This window comes from Pyrgilauda ruficollis, unplaced genomic scaffold, assembly GCF_017590135.1.
Source record: "Pyrgilauda ruficollis isolate IOZ18807 unplaced genomic scaffold, ASM1759013v1 scaffold2, whole genome shotgun sequence".
Taxonomy (NCBI): domain Eukaryota; kingdom Metazoa; phylum Chordata; class Aves; order Passeriformes; family Passeridae; genus Pyrgilauda; species Pyrgilauda ruficollis.
In genome coordinates this window covers 7,902,467-7,924,527 of record NW_024519206.1, presented here as the reverse complement: position 1 = coordinate 7,924,527, position 22,061 = coordinate 7,902,467, and the positions used below count along the sequence as shown (strand labels likewise).

The 22,061-nt window shown below is 39.7% G+C and overlaps 1 protein-coding gene across 1 annotated transcript in view; it reads left to right on the top strand.

Moving 5' to 3' along the window:
• Positions 1 to 7,881: 7,881 nt before the first annotated feature.
• The window catches only part of CRPPA (CDP-L-ribitol pyrophosphorylase A), a 107,306-nt gene continuing 93,126 nt past the window's right edge, over positions 7,882 to 22,061 (top strand). Inside the window, exons 1-2 of the mRNA XM_041466752.1 lie at positions 7,882 to 8,228; positions 15,121 to 15,400. Coding sequence (XP_041322686.1) covers positions 8,068 to 8,228; positions 15,121 to 15,400 — 441 coding nt within the window. The 5' untranslated portion in view covers positions 7,882 to 8,067. The remainder of the gene's footprint in view (positions 8,229 to 15,120; positions 15,401 to 22,061) is intronic.

Below are 22,061 nucleotides of genomic sequence, written 5' to 3'. Positions count from 1 at the left end.
ACCATCAAGAATACACTAGTGAGTTATACATACAACCTTTTCTAGGTGTTATGCAACTACTGTCCCCATATTTTGTTTTAATGTTTTTGTAATCAGTTATGAATCTTGACGTCTCTCCCAGAAGAAAATGTTTGCAACATGTTTTGCCAAGAATAAAGTAAATATTAAGAATTTCCATTTTTATTTGCTTAATTTAATACTTCTTGGCATATGTCTTCCGTAAAAGCCCACATTAGACACACCGTTCAAGGCACTGTCTGAATCTTAAGAACATACTTGCAAATCTGTTTGTTTCTCCCCTTCCCTTTGAAACTTCTGGCTCTTGCAAAATCAAATCCTCTTTCCCATGGTGTTTCAATGACCAGGCTCATTTTTTTACAATATTTACGTTACCTCTCCCACAATTCCTTTTCATACACACACCACACACACACACACATGCACAGAAGGTTGCATTACTTAATACATTTTCTGAAGCATTCAGTACTAAAGAAAACAACATATGAAAAAATACAATAGTATTGGAACAGGTAAATTCCAGGAAGTTTTTTTAAAGTAAAATGAGTAGGGCTGCAATACTCAGAAAAAGAGTAGCATTTTCATCAAGTAGTTGGTTTGCATCCAGCTAGATTGGTATGTTGGAAAATGGTTAACCTTTGATGGTTGCACAGCAGTATATGCTAAACAAGCTGAATCTCTGTATAAACTGTTGGACGACAGGTAGCCACATTTCTGCAGTTGGGAAAAATCTGTAACCTTGATCTTTCTAAAAATTGAACAGGATCAAAGGATTGATCCTTTCCAATCTGACATTTTCATGCTAGAACTGCAAAAGTCAGCAAAGGATAAGGCAAAGGATTATGACAAGACTACTGTTTTTAGGGACTACCATCCTGCATGTTTTCCTCACTATAAAGCAACTGTTTGGAAAACAAACCTTACCACAAGGCAGACTGCATTTTAAGGCATAAGCCTTTACCAACTACCAAAAGGTTTAGAAAGTAGCACTAAAAAATCAAAAGAAGAGGAGAAAAAGGACTACTTGCACATGATTGTTTTGTCTAATGTATACCATATAAAGAGGCAATGAAGACTAAGTCCAGTTTTTGTGTTGGATTGTACCTTGCCTTGCCTGCTGCAATTTCAGTCCCCAATGGAGTAGTCAGAACCAGTCTTCATTTACTGAGTAAAAACTGACATGGACAGAATCCCTCCTATATGAACTCTGGCAAACTGACTTCACCTATATTTCTTAGACGTAAGGCAAATAAATTACATTCCTGGTATTCTTAAAGTAAGGACCATTATTAACATGACAAGGGATGCAGTAACAATGCTTTCAGTGCAGCAATAAATAGTAAAACTTGTATACCTATACATACCAAATCTGCAAAGTTTCATTGGTGTTATTTGATTGTCTCAATCACTTGTATTGTTTCATATTCCTTCACAAACATTCTATGGAAATAATGCAGAAGATGGTAAAGAATAAAACACAGCATGGTAATATACACACATCAAAATTAAAACAAAGATTCAGAGCCATGAAAATCCCAACTTTATTCCAAATCTAACTTGAACTCTTATATATTTTCTAATGTTTCATTACATCATTCTGTATCACTGGCATCTTGACATCTGTGGCTCAACACCACTTACTTAACCAGTTCATAGACTATCTCTACTTTGAATCATCTTGGGGAAGGGAAACTACCATTAGTCTTTCCTCAGAGGTAACTGTTTCTTCAGTCATGACTGGACATCTGTCAAAAATAAACATTTCCTTTTTTACTGACATGGTAAGGCACTATCATAATGGCTGGTGTGGCTCTTATGTCACAGTGACAGAGGAAAATAGCCATAGCAATTTCCATCCCTCAGCTGGCATGTCTTCATTAGTGTCACCATTCAGGGCACTCTGACAGCCAAAGACCCTAAACCACAGTTCCTATACACAGCACACTACATGGTGGTGTTAAAGCTGAGATAGGCCTACCCAAGCCTGGCATTACTGAGCATGTGACCAACACACCTGCAATCTACAAAGACCCTTCCAGAGCCAAGTATCTAAGACTAGTCAGCCATTTCTAATGAAAAATTATGAGGCCTCCATCTCATTGCCTACTTGCCAATACACTCCCAAAGCAGTAGCAGTCTTTTTTCAAGTGTTTAACATTTCTGAGTTTCACAAATTCTCCTGCAGTCAGGGAATTTCATTCTCATGAATTATTGGATTACATACTATAGGGTAATTCACTTATCTTTAAATTCTTTTACTTTGTGTACACAAAATACTAATCAGCTCCTGAAATAACCTTCCTCATCCCAGAGGCCTAGACGATTATCAGATAGAGAACGGATAAACACTTCAGGGGAAATAGAACATTTTAGGGCAAAGCTTTAAAATGGATGCCAAACATCAAAATCAATGTGCGTCAATTTTTTTCTAGCACTTGCACAGCACACAAGCAAGATGATTCCTCTATGTATCAAGTATTCATAGAAGAAATTTAGCTACCAAAACCATGTAAAACAATGTCAAAGGGGTTTGCACATATAAAGCACACAGGACCCAACAGGTGAAATGCAATGCTTGTTTTTCAATGTACCTACAAGGATGCACAAGCATGAAAACACTCCTTTGTGTTCAAAGGCCACATTTCCTTTACATTTCTAGCATTAATATTCTCTATTTACACTTCAACTATTAAAAAATATATTTTGTAGAACTTCCTATGAAGGAAATAGCACTCAGAATTCCCCTTAGGGATCTGATCTATAGGTGGCTCTACACACACTGCATATAAGGCATGTAAGCAGTCTTTGATATTTGATAGTCAACATTCACATAATTTAAGTTATGCATGTGTGTAACTCCCTTGCTGTACATGCTGTTTTGATCTCAGTTCCACATACCAATAGAAGCAAATCAATAGCACAACACTGTATCTAAGTATTCCACACATCTATAACATCTTTCATCAAAGAATCTCAGACCAAGAAATAACCCTTTGCAGTCTTATTTGTAAAAATACAAATATAAATATATGCTAATGTGAAATAAGATAACATTTCCCTAAAGGTGCTAAATATGCTTTGGAAAGAAAATATTTCTGCCCTTTTCAACATTAGCTCATCTATTATACTGCCTCAAGCTCTATGTTCCCTATGACACTATATGGACTTGGAAACCACTGTCACCACAGAGCAAATACTTCAAGGCAGCTGCTGTGCAACAAAGACTGAAATAGTGAAGATGTAAGTCAGTCTAAAACTTGTAGAGGACCATGTGGAGGGCTGATCCGCCCTCAGAATCAGGCAACAACTAGAAAATTGTGAAGAGCATAAAATAAAATTGGTACACAATTATTTTTTCTAGTGATCAATCAGAACTGAAATAAAATATCTGGAAAAAATCAGCATGCTTTCAATGAAGCCTAAAACTTGGAGATCTTGTGCAAAGTGCTACAAACAGCAACAGACATGCAAGACAAAAATTGAAATTCTATCCTTTGGGGGGCTTCCTAATCTCTTTAGACAGGCAAGGAACCTGTGTCTGTTTCTGTAAACAGAGACTTCTGTGTTTTGAGACAGTTATTGGTGACTTCAGGAGAGCCAAGACTGCTATCCTACTTGAACACAAAAACTGTCTAAAGAGAACCGGCATTCCACTTCCTTCCTTACAGCTCTGGATGTTCATTTTATGGCTTGCCACCACTGAAGTAAAAATTTATATATCTGGATAAAATTAGTGAAATACAATCCTGCAAACACAAGGTTCTGGTTAAAAGCCTGCACAACTGCTCAGAATGCTACAGATACCACGTTAGCTTCAAGAAGGGCTCTCAGATTTGTAATATTTTTATCTTTATGTTGTCTTTTAGAGATCTTGCACCTCCACAGTATATTGTGGGGGTTTTGTAATTATGCTTTTACAATTTACTTTAACTTGCAAAATATTCTTTGATCACATGCATTTCCCTTTAAAACACCAGTGAACCTTGCTGCTTGTCAGGAAAAGGCAAATTAATCTTATTTTGCCTGCATTAAAAATAAAATGTTTCAAGAGTTTTGAAAAAAAAAAAAAAAGGACAATTTCTCAGCTATACCCCATCTACAGAAGATTCAACTGGAATTTTAAATTAAGAAATTTTATTCTTTCACAATTTTTTTCCACAGAAGCCTTTCAGAATGATATCTACCACTCCCATAACTTAATGTTCTCTAAAAACCCTATTATGAGTTTCAGTTATAGAAACAGATGATTTTTTTTCCCTCAGCAGACAAACTGTCAGGTGCATTTCACTGCTGTAATTTGATTCCAATTTGTACATATTTTCTTTCTCCAATAAAAAAAGGAAAAAACCCCACTTTTCTTTTCAAACATATGACTGGCATATTTACTGCATAATTGCAAACTACAGCTGTGGTTTCAGATGTTATACCCTGCACAGAAATGATAGATTAGCCTGCTCTTTACTTGCTTTGAGGTAAATGCTGCCTCTGTCCCTTTTTATCCAGAAAAAAAACTGTGCAAAATTGTTCTTCCAATATGTGTGAATTTACATTTTACCCACTTCCAATGTTTATGTATGAGCATGCATATATATACACAGCAACTAAAATATTATATTGATTAAATACAAAATGTATAATGGAATGGAACTGAAGATAAATTATGTATTCACCAAGTGTTGCTGCATTCACAAAGTGCTTCATTGCATGTTAATAACAAATGAATATTAAAAAAGTGTAAACCCCCAACTCCTGGTTTTCTTAATTCATGGTAAAACATAATATAAATATATGAGAATGCTAAACATGCTGTTCCTTCCATAGCATTGTTTAGGAAAACAGAAAAAAAAAACAAAAGGAGAAATAACAGTAACAAGTTCAGTATCACCAAGATGCCAAAAATCTGATGGGTTTCTGGAAAAATTACCTGGGGCTATCAACACAAGTCAAGAATCTTTTGACTCCACAGGGACTGTGGAAAGCATGAGAACTTCTGAAACATTTCATGTTCAAGTGCAGCCAAAAGCAGCTTCAAAGTGCTTTTTCGCTGGATTGTAAAATCTCACCAAGATATACAACAGATTTGATGACACTGAAGTCTGCATCCACCAAAGTCCATCCATCAAATACAATTTATTCTGGATTGATCAAGTGTAATATCCCTACCATAGTAAGGGAAATGGACTTCAGAGCAAGAACAGAACAAAATTGGCATATGTTCCTTCACAGAAGTTAATATTAATGAATGAAATGAAGTGGGGAAACACTGGCTGGACAAGAAAGAAGGTACTGGGCACAAGAAAGTGTGTGCGTAGGTGAAGACATACAAAACCACGATGCCAAAAAGGAAGGGGAAAATAGTTCTGAAGGCTGTTTTGGTGTTGTGAATGTCTTACTTACCTACTCCTCAGAACTCATGTACACTGTGAGAAGCCATGAAACTAAAAAGAACTTTTTTTTTTCTTCTAGAAAGGAAAACAAGAGGGGTCGTTTTTATGAATGAATGCATGAAGACCTGAGAAAGGAATTCAGAATACATTACACTGAAAAAAACGGAAAAATGGGAATGCTGCAGAATAACCTTCCATGAATGCATTTGTATAAAACTTCTGCAAGAAAAAAATCAGAATTTAAGATGATCATGGATATTAGAGGTGTCTAGCTTAAGAAGAAAAATTAATTTTGGGCATTTAATAGTAATGAAGTGATGTTGACTCACAGTACAAACTTGGAAATCCTGAAAGAGACAACAGACAAATACATGTCATCAGTCAGGAATTAGGTAGTGAAATGCTTTCCAAGAAAAGAAAATAAAAGACCTGCTAAAACCCCCCCATAAACAGTTTAATACAGTTGCTGGGCCAATGGGCTTAAAAAAAAAAATCCCACATGCTAAACTGTCCTGAAGACAATGAGACCAACAACTTGTTGGGAGGAAGGCAGTTCAATTTCTAGCTAATTCCTTCTCTGGTAAAAAGTCTCCATTCCAAAAGCTTGACACCTCTGCATGTAAAGTGTCTGTGCTGTGCATGACTTTCTTGCTGCTGCAGGTATCAAGAATACTTGTGGAGTCTTGCCTTTGCCAGGAGGGATCACTTCAGTCCTACTGTATGACTTCTACTTATGATGCCTTTGCAAGCATGCATGATCATTTTACTCCAGTCCACAGCTGGCACTGGCAAAGCAGCCCAGCTGGCACATAAACTTTCATGCTTACTCCTCAGAAAGGTCTCTGTATGTGTTTTTCTTAGGTTCCTCTTAACACAACTAAGAGAAACCCAAAAAGCTGTAAATAAGCTATCTTCTCAAAGATATAAAGAAATTTTGCAGACTCTAAAGATTTTGGTCATTTTAGGATAGCCTGCATATAAGACACTGAATTTTTCCTAAAAATAATATCAAAGAGGTAAGGGCCAGGGCCCTGAGTACCCCCACCTTCAAGCCTGGATGAGTTAAGGAGTCCAACTTGTCAAATACAAACAGTCCTTCCACTAGTAAGAGCTGTTATGAAAAAGCTAGAAGCAACCCTCTTCTCAACCTCCCTTTCCTTGTTTTGCTTTGGGAGCTACTTTTAAGCTACTTTTAATGTTGGCCTCCTATGTCAGCACCTGGTCTGATGCCTCCCTGACCTTGACCTGCACCCACTGGCTCAGCTTCCTGGCTTGCCCTGGCACCTGCCACCTCACTGATGTCTTGACTGGAAATCACCAGGCTGTGTCTTCTCTGACATTTAATGGATATTAGCCCTGGGAATTTTCCAAATATGTCTGGGCCATCACTGCTTATATTAACACCATGAGATGAGCTGGAACATCCCAGATCCTTGCAGTGAATTAACTACGGCCAAGTTTTACCTGTGGGTGCTGGTTCACAGTGGCTGAACATGAGTCAGGTGGCCAAGAAGGCCAATGGCATGTTGGATTGTATCAGAAACAGTGTGTGGTAGTCTTGCTGTTCTTGGCATCAGTGAGGCCACACCAGAGTGCTGCGTCCAGTTTTGGACCCCTCACTTCAAAAACACATTGAGGTGCTGGACGGAGTCCAGAGAAGGGCAAAGAGGCTGGGGAAGGGTCTGGAGCACAAGTCCTGTGACGAGTGGCTGAGAGCTGGGGCTGCTCAGCCTGGAGGAAAGGAGGCTCGGGGGAGACCCCATCACTCTCCACACCGCCTGAAAGGAGGCTGGACTCAGGTGGGAACTGGCCTCTTCTCCCAGGTTGCAAGGGACAGAAAAGGAAACTGCCTCAAGTTCCACCAGGGGAGGTTTATGTTGGATATTAGGAAAAAATTCTTCACTGAATGGTCTGACATTAAAACAGAATGCTCAGGGAAGCAGCAGAGTCCTGATCCCTGAAGTGTTCCAAAGGTGTGTGGATGTAACACTTGGGAAATGTAGTTAAACAGTGAATACAGCCATGCTAGGCTAACGATTGGACTCGATGACTTAAGAGGTCTTCCAACCTTAAGAATTCAAATATGATCCTATTCCAATCTCCCCCTGCTAGAATGAAGGGAAACAATCACCACATTTCAGCAGGTGTTCCCAACCAGCCTCTTGGGCTCTCGCGAACACACAGGGCCCAGGGTTCCGTCTGCTTTTCCCTCGGCGCCACTGGGGCTGCGTTTATCCCCTCACCGACACAGCACTCCCGGCGCGGCTCCCGGCGGGACAGGGCGGGACGCGCCTCCCCCGCCCCTCAGCGCGGCCCCGCCCCGAGCCACCCGCGTGCCGGACATTTAAAGGGCCCATGGCGGCCGTGCCTGCGTAGTGCCTCTGCGTGCCGCCACTGCCGTGCCCCGTTGCCCCGGGCGCTCCCTCGCCGCGGTCCGGGCGTTCCCGGGGGACTGCCGGGGCCCGAGGGCGCTTCTGCGGGGGCTCGCGTAGCGCGGGGGGGGCGAGCGGTAGGGCCCGGTGTGCGCCGGGGGCAGGCGAGCGGGCGGGCGCTGGATTCTTTGGATCGCGGACGTCGTGGGCGAATAAAACAGGCGGGCGGGCGGTTGCGCTGTTCCTGCCGCGGGGGGCGCGGAGCGGAGCCGCCGCCGGGCCCGGCGCAGATGGAGCCCGGCAGCCGCGGCGCCGCGCCCGGCGGCGTGTCGGTGTCGGCCGTGCTGCCGGCGGGCGGGAGCGGGGAGCGCCTGGGCGGTGCCACCCCCAAGCAGTTCTGCGCCGTGCAGGGGAGGCCGCTCGTCAGCTACGCGGTGCGGGCCATGGAGAGGTAACGAGCCCGGCGCCGCTCGGCTTCCGACCGCGCCCCGCGGGCTCCTGCCGGCCCTCGCCGGGCCCCGGAGAGCCGCAGGCAGCCCCTGCTGCCCTCGCCTCAGGCCCTGGGCACTAGGGCGGTCTCCGTCCCTTCCCGCCCGGTCACACTAGGAAGGGAACGAGGTGTATCTGGGCCCCCTCACCTGGGACGAAGTCCCGGGCGGGACGCGGGCGCTTCCCCCACCCCAGCCTGGCTCTAGCGCCGCCATCCCGGGAGGCTCTCCGCCCTCCTTCCCCAGCCCTGTCCATGCTTCGAGGCTGTGCCGCATTCCTTGGCTCTTGGGAGATCATCTGTTCGAGCCCACTCAGCCTCGAAGCTCGAGGGTTTGTGTAGCTGCACTGGCTGGTTTGGTGAGCTATGAGCCACCGCAGCTGTTGGAGACAGTCAGGACTATCCATCAGCCCTGGAAAGAGATCTATTCTACCATTGGAGATGGCCTTTACAATGTCCAAAGGCTTCGGAAAATGATCCACTCCTCATGATGGGATGAATGAACTCGCTGGTGTACATTCATCCCATCATTGCATTATGCTCCACTATTGCACATGGTAAAACACCTTGCATCAGCAGGAAGTTTGAAGGAAAAATGCTTAAGTTATAGTTGCTGGACTAGAAGCTGATGGTTTATGTAGTGTGAAGGTGCAAGTGTAACTTTTCCATGTTTATGTTGTAGTGATATCTCAAGGAGTAATGGGTACAAATTGAAAGATAGGAAATTTAGGTTAGGTGTTAGGAAGAAATGCTTTACTGTTAGGGTGGTGAGGAGCCGGAACAGGTTTCCCCAGGAGGTTGTGAATGCCCCAACCCAGGTTCCATTTGGATAAGACCTTGAGCAGTCTGGTCTGCTGGGAAGTACCCATGCCCATGGCAGGGAGTCTGGGGCTAAATGATCTTTAGGGTGCCTTCCAACCCTTAACATTCTATGATTCTGTCTTGGAACAAAGGATTAAAGTAAAGGGATTTCTTAACAGCCAGGCTTTTCCTTTCCATAAGGCTGCTGAGTTCTAGGCATGTGACTGACAGTTAATATATTATTGTCAAATGTTAACATAATGTAAGTCTTGTATCTAGTGTCACTTGAAACACTGCAGGTTGGAGCAGAGTGTCAAGGGGAATTCTGGATGTGTTGCAGTAACCTATAGAAAAACAAACCTTTAGATTTTTAGAGAGAATAAATGGGGAGGAGTGGAGATTGGTGAAAGAAGTAAAATTGCCAGCCTCTCCCAAAGTTCTTAACACATGGAAACTTGTACAACTTCAAAATTGGGACTCTTTTTCTGTTCCCACCCAGGGAGGCTTCCCCCAGGTCACTTGTTACTTTATGAAAGAAATACTGCTTGTTTTCTTTATTTAATTTTCGACAGCAGCCAGTTGCAAAGCTAAGCACATCAGTAAGCAAAGCATCCAATCCAAAGCTTGCCACAACTGTAATTTCTGCCAAATGTCTTGGGAATCTATAGAGAAGAATTATATCCTCACTCAGTGTATTGGAGACATAGAAAAGAGAACAGGGTGAGCTTTGGGAAGGAAATGTTATGCATCTAAAAAAAAAAAAAATTCTTTATTTTTACTGCCAGTAAGCTCTGAGAAAATAGCCATACTTTGAGCAACAGTGTTACATTTGATCTAGAGATGGAAAAAATTAAAAGGTTGGTTTCGAGTTGTAGATTTCAATCAAGTTGATTGTGACAGTAGCAGCTTGGTGCTTTTGCTTAGGAATTTTGCTTTTGCAATAACCCCTGCCAGTGCTCTGTCAGGCAGAGCTTCCTGCCACCTCTTCTGGATTGGAGTGTTGATTGGTATAGATGTGTATGAGGAGCTGGGAGCAGATGTACTCCAAAGCTTGGGGTTGCTTTCATTTTCATCTTAACACTTTTACTTCTGGCTCTGAAAATGTGAAGAATGTACCTTGTTCTTACTTTGTGTCTATGTAAGCGTGAGCGTATAATATTGAGAAACTGCAATTTATCACATAATTACCCAGAAATGACAGATTTTGTGTTTAGCTTGATACTATATCTTATGTCTGTTGTTTACCTGATGTAATTGAGTGGGTCATTGACTCATTAGCCTGTAATAACTTCTGTTGAACTGGACATCTTGGCTGGTGTGTCTATTCTGGAGCTTTTTTAAATCTGGAAAAGAGGTAGCAGTGTATAGACAAAAATAAATGAGCAGTTCAAGGATGTGCAGCTGCTTTGCATGTGCTTTTTAAAGATCAGTAGAAGAAGATTTTTATGCTGTTCAGCTGAAAGTAGTGAGACTCTTAAATATTAATGTGGAAAAATGGACAGATGAGACAAGAGCAGACATGAATGAATAAGCAGTGCATCCTGTTGTATAGGATAACAGCATGTAGAACATTGGCCTGACAATAATAATCACAGATGATACCCTGAGGAAGAGGAGCTGAACAAAACTAGGGTAGGAAGAAATTGTTGGTTTTAATTGCCACTGCAGCGGCCCTGATAGGAAGGTCAGGCCCTACCTTCAGGCTAAAATTAAAGTATGTTAGAAAATTTAAATGTCTCTTTTTCCCATTGAATTTGTTCCTGCTTTTGTTGAACTATGCAAGGCTTTTGCAACAAGTTCAACTGATTTAGAATGACATTCCTTGTTTTTGCTTCCCTAGCAACTAGCAGAGTTTGTCCTTCATTTGATTTCTTTTTGGTGTAAGTATGTTTGTTAGAATAGAAGCTTTTCAATTCTTTTTCTGAGGCAGGGAGGAATCTTAGCTCTGTATGCACACATGCATGTATATTTTACTGATCTGTAGAGAGGAAAACAAACTAAGGTAAAGATTGATTTTAAAATAGTTGTGGAAAAAATATGCTGCTGCTATTCTTGCTGTGTTCATGTTTCGCCAGTTGTTGCAAGTACAATGAGTGATTATAAAAGAGGAAAGCAGAGTTGATATCTTCACTGTCAGAATTAAAAATTTCCATAAAGGTTTCAGACAGCTTTGTTTTCTTTATTGCAATATCTTACAACAGGGGGAGGTATCTTAAAATCCCCTGGGGAAGCTCCCAAAGAAACACCTCTTGCATAGTGTCTTGCATAGTTATTTGCCAAATGTTTTTCTCCATTGGCTGATGCATATTCACTGGCTCTATAGGTCACACAATTACAGTTTTGTTAAATGAATCTACTCTGATACTTCTTTTTGTCTAGTTGTAATTAGCTTTTTTTTTTAAATAGCTTATGAACAAAAAATAGTTACAGCAAATTTTATGGAGGTATCTTTTTTATCATGTCTGACTCATAAGGAGTATTTTATTTCTGGAAAAAATGGAGTGGTTTCTGTCCATGAGATCTTCCAAACTTTCTTAATCTACTGTAAAAGCTTCCTGCTTCCATTTTTGTACTGTAAGGATACATTTGTATTAATATGTTTTTTCATATATCAATAAATTCATAACAAAGCTTTTATGGAGCAAAAGGAAGTTGCATTTGGCAAATTGATTGTGTTCTTGATGCTTCTTTTTCTCATTTGGTTTTTGATAAGGTTAGCAAAAGTAATATAGTGATTTATCTTGCCCCTGTGAAAGTTTCTATGACAGTGAAAGATCCTGTGTAACACTGCTAAAGCCATCTCAGCAGTAACTCCCTAGTTCTGGCCTTGTTTTGCTGGTCTCAGTAGGTTATATTCAAAAGTTTTTTAGTGGCAGTGTAAGAGTTGCAAGAGATGGAGTGTGGGTATTTGAGCCTTATATCAGATTTCAGCCCTGGATTCTACGTGAGTGAACTGGTAGAGGGTTAAATCTGGGTCACATTCGTACCTCAGCATGCCATTTAGGTGATACAGTTTCAAAGTGGCTTAGTTCATTTCCTCTGCAGCCTGTGTTTTGAAGGAATAGCTTAATCTGTTGCAGAGTTAATGAGCTCCCCTACTTTCAGTTCTAACTCAGCTACTGTGTTTGCACTTCTGTTAGAAATTTACTGGAACAATGCTATATTTTACTAGGCAGTAAGTCTATAAGTAGGTGATGATGAGGAGGATAGCTGCAGGAAAGAAACATATAGTCCTTTCTGCCTCATTGTTTGTTTTCTGCTAGTATTGGGGTCCTCCCAAGGCAGTGGAAAAGTGATTGTAAGTGGGCATTTGGTCAGACTTGATTTTCTACTTTGGAACCACAGCCTGTGTTGTCTGGAAGCATTAGAGTTGTGTGTTGTTAAAGCACGTTGGGGTACAGAATTGTGATCTTTTTCATGGGTCATGCTGATTCTTTCTGAAGCTTGATCCAATATTACAGTTATGAAATTGAAATGGTATTTGAAATGGTGTTTTTAAACTGGATTTGAGCAGTCGACTGGAAAATCCAGTAAACTGGAATCTACACAGTCCTGAGTAGATTATTATTTTAGTGTGAAATGTTTCTGAAGGAAAGGATGTGACAAACTAAGGGAGGGAAAAAAAATAATTTATTGCCAGATTGAGTGTATACTACTCCTTTAAAACATTTTGCAACAGTTCCATAAGCAGATCTTCAGAAGGGCTAGCAACCTGTGTGGTACACAGCCCTCATTCATTAAAATTTGCAGCCACTTCACTGGATTAGTACTTTCAATGAGTTTTAGTGGGACAAACCCTAAGCTGTTCTGTATGTAATCAATCTGGAGGATACCTTTATGCTCTTGTATGAATATGTTACATCCCTAAATCCCAGCTCTAATTATAGAACGTGAGTCCAGAATGCGTTTAAGGAGGACATACTCAAGTTTACAAATGTGTTTATGCAGACACAGGGTGGAGCTGTGACCGCATCCTGTCACTTTTTGGTGTATTGTACCACTGGAGGCCTTGAGCCATTCCACCCCCTCTGTGCAGAGATTTATCACAGGCTGGCCAGTACTTGTGTTCTCCTCCCCGCTTCTCAGAAGATGCTGTGTACTACCCAGTTGCCTCATAATCTGTTTCCTTTGACTCCAGAAAGGGCAATGTCAGTGCTCTTGTGACACAGTCACAGTGACTGTGCAGACTGTCCAGTTTCTGGGTACCGTGTAAGGCTGCAGTCTTTCTGCAAATCAAAATGCAGAGCTCTTGTTCTCAATTAGTGTGAAATAGCTCTTCCTGGATTTTGCTTTCTTAAATGACTGACTCTCTGTATTTAAAAGAAGAACTGAGATGAATCCAGTTAGTTTGCCCTAGTTCCAAACTGAAGTCATGTGGAAGTGCTATGTTTTGTAGTTAAATATGAGAGTATGCCAGAAATCATATGAGAGATTTTTAAATCTTTTGATGGACCTGTGGTGAGTGACAAGTTGAAATGAAACTTGAAACCACATGATTCAGATTTTACATTTGGGCAACTTCAATACTTAAAGAATGCTGAGAATATGTTGGTTTGGCTGTATTTTCTGCCTTTGCTAATAGTAAAATGAACATAAGGACAAGTATTTTTCTTTTGAAGAATGCTAATAGGACTTTATTTTAAATAGCTATTTTACAATTCATTGAAATATTTTTCCATGGAGTATTATTAATTACAACCCCTACCCCCCATTAATAAGGTGGAAAATGCTCTGTTGTTTCACGTAGTTCTAGGCAACTGGTTTGTAACACAGATTAATTTTGTTTTTGAAGTAAGAATGGTTCCCAGGCAATGTGTTCTCATGTGTCATTGCAGAAATCAGTATCTTGAGCCTGTGTATTTCTGGACTGTGAATTTCATACTTTTATTTTTCTAACTGCAGATATTTAGTTGTTAGTACTTTCATTCTTCTCGTGTCTGCAATATTAGTTTCAGTAGCTTTAGTAGTTTTAGTCAGTGTATTGTACTTGTCTCTCTTTCTCCCTAGTTGGGTGTGTAAGCTACACATGGGTAATTTTAACATAGTAATTTTTCTTTTAATCATTGCTCATCTGGTGAGTTTCTTGTCTGACTAAAATGCTCTTCTGCCATCTGTGGAGACACAGAAAGGGAACACAATTACTATTTTTAATGATCTTTACATAGGTATTTAGAAAATAGGACACTGCAATGGATTTGAATTGTGATATTTCTGTTGTTTTGAAGTACAGTATGCCACATATTACTATAATTTATATTTCTAAATACTTTGACAGAAGTTGTGATTGGTTTTAATCTTGTGGTCTGTGGGTCATTCACTTCCCCCCACGCAACCCTTCAGTTCTAGAGCAGGACTGATACCAACAGTAAAATCTTGGAGATCTCTAAAAATGTATTTTTGATATGGTATTATGGACTAGCATAGTTACGTTTTTACATTTTTCTAGCTTCCTACAGCAGAAACCTTTGCGTTTATAAATATATATATGTATTTTTTCAAACTGCCAGTGTAATGTTTCCTGTCAATATTAAAGTGTTACAGTTTTCATTCATTACCATTCTATCAATTAATGCTCATGCCTGTTTTGATAGTGATCTTTGTTTCAGACCTTTTCTTGATTGTCTCATTTCCTTGTACACCATGTGCTTCACTGGAACATGGAGTATGCCAGAACACAGGATTTACCAGTTTGTTAGAAACTGATTAGCAAACTGTTCCTGTTTGATTTAGAAGCTGTATTTGAAGTTAGGAATGATGCTGGAATAAGAAATGTTTTCAAGGCTTTTGAAGAGTTATCAGAATGTGCCCCTCTGCAAAATGGTTGTTGGAAGCAAGTCCCTTCCCAGAACTCTAGTGTCATTGGTATAAATCTTCTGTTATAGCTCTCCTTTAAGGAGTGGAGTACAAAAACATGAACTTGGGTATATTTAGAGGTGCTTTATTTAGCCATCTTGATTTTTTTTTTTTGATGTTATTAATTTCTTTGTTTCATATAGCTCCCCTTTTATTTAGTCATTTATGTCTACTTTCTTTGGTTTTGTACTGATTTTTCTAGGATCAGTTGGATATCTGACATTATTGTGGTGGTCTCTCCTGAAAATATTGAAACAATGAAGACTATAGTTGAAAAATATGGCCACAAAAGAGTTACAGTAGTAGAAGGTGGAATAACTCGTCACCGGTCAATATTCAATGGACTGAAAGTGCTTGCAGAGAATGAATTTTCCAGCCATTTGGTGCAGAAGCCAGAAGTAGTGATTATCCATGATGCTGTGAGGCCTTTTGTTGAAGAAGATATTGTTTCAAAAGTGGTTATGGCTGCTAAAGAACATGGGGTACGTACTATACAGCAATGGAACTCTGTAATGTGCTTTGTACTGTACAGCTTAAAATGGTGATTGATAAATCAGGAATTTTCTAGCAATTTTATTGATGTGTGATGAGTTTTGCTTTAAAGTAGAACAGATCCAGATTCCCTATTATGCAGATAGGTCAGGTGGAGGAGGTTGACATTTTTAAATGCTGCTGATATTATTTGATACATGGAATAATTGTTGCCATGGAGACTGTCAGTAAGCAATTGAATCAATCAGCAATTTGTTAGTTGAAAGGTAGGTTATGTAATGATAGTTTACCTCTTTTTCCTTGTAGAATTATCACCTAATGCTAGAGCAGTTCTGTTAGTGATTACTAATAATAGCCAAAGAGTGTGTGTACTGCATTGGTTGACTTGCAGACTTTGTGCTTTCATCTCAAACGTACGTGCAAATCCTGAACATGCAGCAAAAGAGCTGTCTCTTAGTGTTAGTATTAATGCTAACTTGTCTCTATGTGTTAGTATTAATGCTAACTTGTTCTAGAACCTGTAAGCGTTGCAGACTGCTGGAAAACATGGTAAGTGGGAAGCCTCCAGCTGTAGGGTGGATATTCTCCTGTTTAACATTGCATCTGAGGACTGAGATTACTCACAGAAACCAAAAAGATTGCTGAGAAAGTAAGTGATATATGAAGGGGAAGAGTTGGTAAGAAATTGTGTTATGCAAGGAGATAGGAGAAGCATGCACTAGCAACAGGAGGAACTGTTAGATGAACTGCCCAAGTCAGAGATGTAAGAAATCATGACTTAGCCACAGGCTTGTTTGCAAAATTTGCTATCTTTAATTTGTTCTTGAATTCTTCATTAATGAGATGTATAGTGCTTCCCTGCTTTAAGGACCTAGTTTGAGGTGATAACAGTCATTAGTGATGGTAGATTGTTTGGGTACTTAGAAAATTAGGAAAATGTACCACTGCTTGTCTTCTCCAGAAGTTGTGGTAAAAGATAATTGACAGGTGGTTCACAACTTGGACAGTGGAATAATGAGTCCAGAGAATGAACCGTGGTGTTTCTTTAGTGTTCCTACACCTTCATAGGGGAATATATAGCTTGTTAAAATATTTATTATTGACACCTTAAGCATCATTATGAAAATCAAATTACATCTAGTCTCTCAGAACATTATGTTGCAAATCTAATATTCTTAGTAGGCCTGTAGTTTTTTAGATAGGCTTAATAAGAAATGGCAATAAAAGAGAAACTCTGCACTGTAGTTTTCAGTGATCTAGAACATAGATTTCCAGTTATTAAAACTTAAATTGTTAGGTCAAAAATCTTTTTAAAATTCTTTCTCATGTAGCACAAAATAGCATTTCAGAATTGATTTTCTGCCAAAGACTTTAAAATAAATTCTCTTTGTAAATCAGATTTAAATGTGATTCTTTGAGAGCAGTGGAAGAATGGAGTTAATTGTATTGGTTTTGGGTTGAAATGAGAATAACTTTCCTGAATGTGTTTGTGTTGTCTTTGCATGTTAAGCTATATCATATCTCATTTGAATTTAACTTGTTCAATTTTTCTTGAAAGTTTTGTGATTTTAGTATCATATTTTCTCCTGGTTTTCTTTTTAATTGAATGTAAGGTATTTAAAGTAAAAAAGTAGGGGCAACCAAGGCAGTCTCCATGGACCTTCTCAAGTCAGTGTATTGTAGTTCATCTGAACTTCTGACTGGTAAATATTTCCTAACCTGGATCACTGAAGTATCATTTGATCTCAAAAAGGTGATTGTGTACATGAATAATAGTCTATTCCATTGCATAACATTTGACTGAAATGTGTGTGGTGGCTTTCTGTGTTGGCTGAGATCCACTGGCTTCAGCAAGGCTGGACCATCAGAGATATGTGTGCTCAGAGTCTCTAAAAGCTGGCTGCTGTTGATATTATGTGACAAAGTAATTGAATTAAGGAACACGGGAAGAATTTTGTTTTATGTAACAAATTGGAAAACCACCTTCCCAGAGACAGGTGGCTATTTCCATGTGAGAACTACAGAATTCAGAGGAGCTAAATGGAAAGCTCTGACTTTCTCAAACTGGTATGCATGGTTTTGAATATCAGAAAAAAATTGATTGGGAGCAGCTATCATGTTTAGTTCTTCCTATGGTCAAATTCTTTGCATATCTGAAAGGATGTCAGTTCTTCAATCTTTCAGTACAAAAAGTAATTACTTCCTCTTGCATTATGTAGAAAGGTACAAAACCTGGCAGAAACATCATATTAAATGACTTGTGTTAATAGGGGTAATGCTGTATTGTTATATGTCTGCATACCATATAGATAACATAATTGTGAGAAGCTTTAATGTTCTTTAAAATGGCAATTGATCAAGTAAGTTATTCATTTCTAGCTGCCAGTTGTCAGACAAATAAACTGCTTTATTACACTTACTAATCAGTTTGTTATTTGCCTGTGGGAGTAAAAATGTGTACCTTAACCAGAATTAATAAATTATGCCTTAACCGCCCCCCAAACAACTCCTTGATTATGTCAAAAATATTACTTTGTAACCAATTAAATTCCATTTATGTTTTTGGGGTAATTTTGCTATTAAAATTATATGTTTCTAGAAACAAATTCTTTGCAGCCAGTAAAAGCTGGGAAAAGTGGAAGCTTCAGAAGGCATCAGTCCAAAGCCTCTAGCAATATCTCATTGCCAACATTGCATTTTAAACAACATAACTGAAATGAAAAATGCTTACATGAAAAAGAAATCAGGAAGGTGGGGAGGGAGCTTGTCAGTTCTGCTATTGAGAGTTTACAAAAAGTAGGCACATCCAAAGACTTTTTTTTCCTCTGGTTAGCATAAACTAGATTTGAAAGTACAGTATGTTATGTTGAAAGGACTAAGTCAAAATGGCATTCTTAAAAGCTGGTTTCTGGAAGCTGTCTGACATCAATACTTTATTCTGAGCTTTAGCAAGGACCTGAACAAATCTTACACGCCAATACAGCTGCACAGTGCTACTCAGTCTCGTGGACTCCTACTCAGAGGCGGTCGGTGAAAGTAATACCCCCAGAGAGAAATCGCTACGTGTTGTGCTCAGTCTTTTCCTCTTGTGCTGCCATTATCACTCTTACTGTAGCAGAAGGCTGGAGCAGAAAACACAGACCCCTGTGGATGCTGTTTCACCCACTGATTTTGCTATCTATGGTTGCTGAGTTACATTAGCAAAACTTGGTGGGTGGCAAACCAAAAACCACCTCTTTTCTTCACTGACAGTAAAGGAAGATTTGGGTGGATAAATAAGATGATCTGGTATGGTGTACTTGAATGGGGACAATGCTGTAGTGGTTTTGCCCTCTCTGACCTTTCTTTGCACATTTACCCTTGGATCTTTTTGTTTTCTTATCTCCTATGGTTTTGCCATATATAGAATATTTTGCACATGGTCTTTGTCCTCTTTGTTATATTCAAAGACTGATTTTAGCCAGCTGCAAGGGCTGCATCAGTGACAAGATTGTTTTTGATTCATATTTATACACTGAGTCATCTGAAGTTATCCTCTGCCTGTGTTCTCAGAAGTTCTGCTTTCATTGTATGCTTGGTGCTTTGCAGTGCTCTCACTGTCTTGTCAGACTCCTGTGCAAAACCAGAATCAAGAACCCATGACATACTACTGTTACCGTCTTGACATGAATGGAATGAGTTTTGTACATTAGGAGAGTGACTAATGTCAGTGTAAAAATAGGTATTAATGAATTGTAGGGGTGTTACTCATCCATTTAAGAATAAAATAACATTTAAAGACCTACATGCTGTTAGTCTACTAAAGCACATGGAGGACAGTGAGGGGATTACAGAGTGCCATTATGGCTTTACCAAGGGCACGGCCTGCTCCACCAACCTAGTGGCCTTCCATGATGAAGTGACTACATCAGTGGCACAAGGAAGAGCTATGAATGTTGTCTCTCTGGTCTTCCCTAAGGCCTTTGACACAGTTGTCCACAATCTCCTTCTCTTAAAATTGGAGAAAGAAGGATTTGATGGGTGGACTGTTCAGTGGAGGAGGAATTGCTGGATGGCTGCATTCAGAGGGTAATGATTAACACCTCAATGTCCAGCTCTAGCTTGGTGACAAGTGGTGTCCCTCAGGGGTTCATACTGGGACCAGTACTCTTTAATACCTTCATTACTGATGCAGACACACTGGGATCAGATGCACCCTGAGCAAATATGTAGATGACACCAAGGTGAGTAGTTTGGTTGATATGCCTGAGGGGTGCGTGCCATGCACAGGGACCTGAACAAGCTCAAGCAGTGGTCCTGTGTGAACACTGAGGTTCAACATGGCCAGGTGCAAGGTCCTGTGTTAGTAAAGGCTGGAGATTGAAAGGATTGAGAGGACACTTCAGAAAAGTGGGTACTTATGGGTGAAGAGCTGATCATGAGCTGACAGTATGCACTTACAGCCAGAAAGGCAACTGTGTTCTGGGCCAGGAGAGCTGTGGCCAGCAGGTCCAGGGAGGTGTTTATGTCCCTCTACTCAACTTCCATGGGAACCCATCTCGAGTACTGCATCTGGCACTGAGGCCCTCAGCACAAGAAATATGTGGACCTATTGGAGCAGGTCCAGCAGAGATGATCAGAAATTATCAGATGGATTGAACATCTGCAATGAAAGGCTGAGAGAGTTAGGGTTGATTAGCCTGGACTAGAGAGCTCCAGAGAGAGCTTATTGTGGCCTCTGAGTACTTGAAGGTGGCTTATGTGAAAGATGGCGACAAACTTTGTAGCATGTTCTGTTCAAATAGGACAAGTGGTAATGATTTTAAACTAAAAAAGAGTAGATTCAGACTAGATAGAGAATTTTTTTTTTTTTTTTTTTACGGGGGGTGGTGAAACACAGGAAGAGTTTTCCTAAAGAGATGATAGATGCTCCATCTCTTGAAACATTCAAGGTCGTGTTGAACAAGGCTGAGCAACTTGATCTCACACAGAGTTTAAGACACCTGTGCTCATTGCAGCAGGGTTGGACTACATGACCCTTAAAGGTTCCTTGTAACCCAAACTATTTTATGATTCTACATTATTGTAAAGATCAGGAGCTCCTTAGCAGCCCTCAATGTGTGAAGAAATGCAGTGTGGTTTTGCTGTAACAGGTACACAATGTATTTTTCCTTTTTAATGGATAACTATTGAAAGCGTAGTGATGTTTCCATAGCTTATCCATAGCTTATAGCGTTTTTGCTCCCATAGAAATGAAAATTTTCTCAACCAAATTGTTAATTGTTTTCCGTGTTGAATGGAGAGCTAATGCATTGTTAATAAATGTAGTCTTAGTCCTAACAAGATGTAATGTTTGATGGTGGGAGGGCATTGGTAGGGCAAAAACAGCTCTGTCATTTCCCAGTCTCAAGTTAAGTGCTTTTGATGATTAATCACATTTATTATGAAGGATGTAACTCACCTAACTGAAATACATAAATCATACACAGAAACTCAAATTACAGTCTCCCTTTTTTCTTGGCATCATTTGTGTTGTACTAACAGAACCAGCCTAGTACTAACACAACCAGTATTTTTAAAAGGTGGCTTAATCCACCAATTTTTAGCTTCTGGAAGTCTACACACATTGCTTTTTACTTTCATTTTTCTTTTTTTTTTCTTTTTTTTTTTTTTTTAGATAGGGTTAGTTTATTCTGAAAATAAATTTTGAGCATAGTTTCCTGTACTTAAGTGGTTGTTGGGATAATTTTAATGTAATGTCTATAAAAGGTACCCCCTTTAAATTTAGAGAAACAACATATATGGTACTGCTGTTTATTTGAGGCTAGTTAAAATCTACATACTTTATGTGAGAAAACAATATTACATTTGGGAAATGAAGCAGCCTTTAGCAAAGATAAGTCTATTTAGCACTCAGATTTCTCCTTCCTGCAGAAGATTAAAAGTTTAAAGAATAGTTCATTAAAATAAGGGAAATCTTATCTTTTCCAGCATGTGTGAGAAGCTGAATAAAGATCCTGGATCATTCTAGCAACTCCTACATGCCAAGATGTGGAAGAGGTTCTTAGCCATACCTCTCTGACTGAAGATTAGGCATGTAAATTTTACTCCTTTTCACCAAATATTGCATTGAAAAGAAAGATTACCTGGGTTTTGAAGCAGATATCTTCCCAGCTGCATTTTAGCTGAGTTTCTGATCTGGATGGTTGTGGCAAGGACAACACTAGCCCTGCAGGTTAGGTGAAGCTTCTGAGAGCCAACTTGGCCTGTTTCATATGCTGTAATAGTTTGCTGGACTGGTTCTGTGCTTATCCTCCTGTTTCCAAGTAGTAAGTGAGCTGTCGTACAGAAAGAACTAAAACTGCCTTGAGGAACACTGGAGCATGTAGGAGAGAATTTGTGAGGTATCAAATCCACACATACATATATTAAAGTCACTATTTGATCCAAACTGACATGGTAAGGTGTAGTGATCCATATTATAAGGCCCTGAATAACAGAAAGTGTTAGGTGAAGCCTATATAAAGAGGTGAAATTTGAAATTTTGAATTTAATGGATTGTAAGGGAAAGAAACTTGAATCCAAGATTTGCTGCAAGGAGAGGCACAAGCACTTCTGAGAGAAGCAGCTGAGCAAGTTCATGAGGCAAAGACATTTGATAAGCAAGTGCAT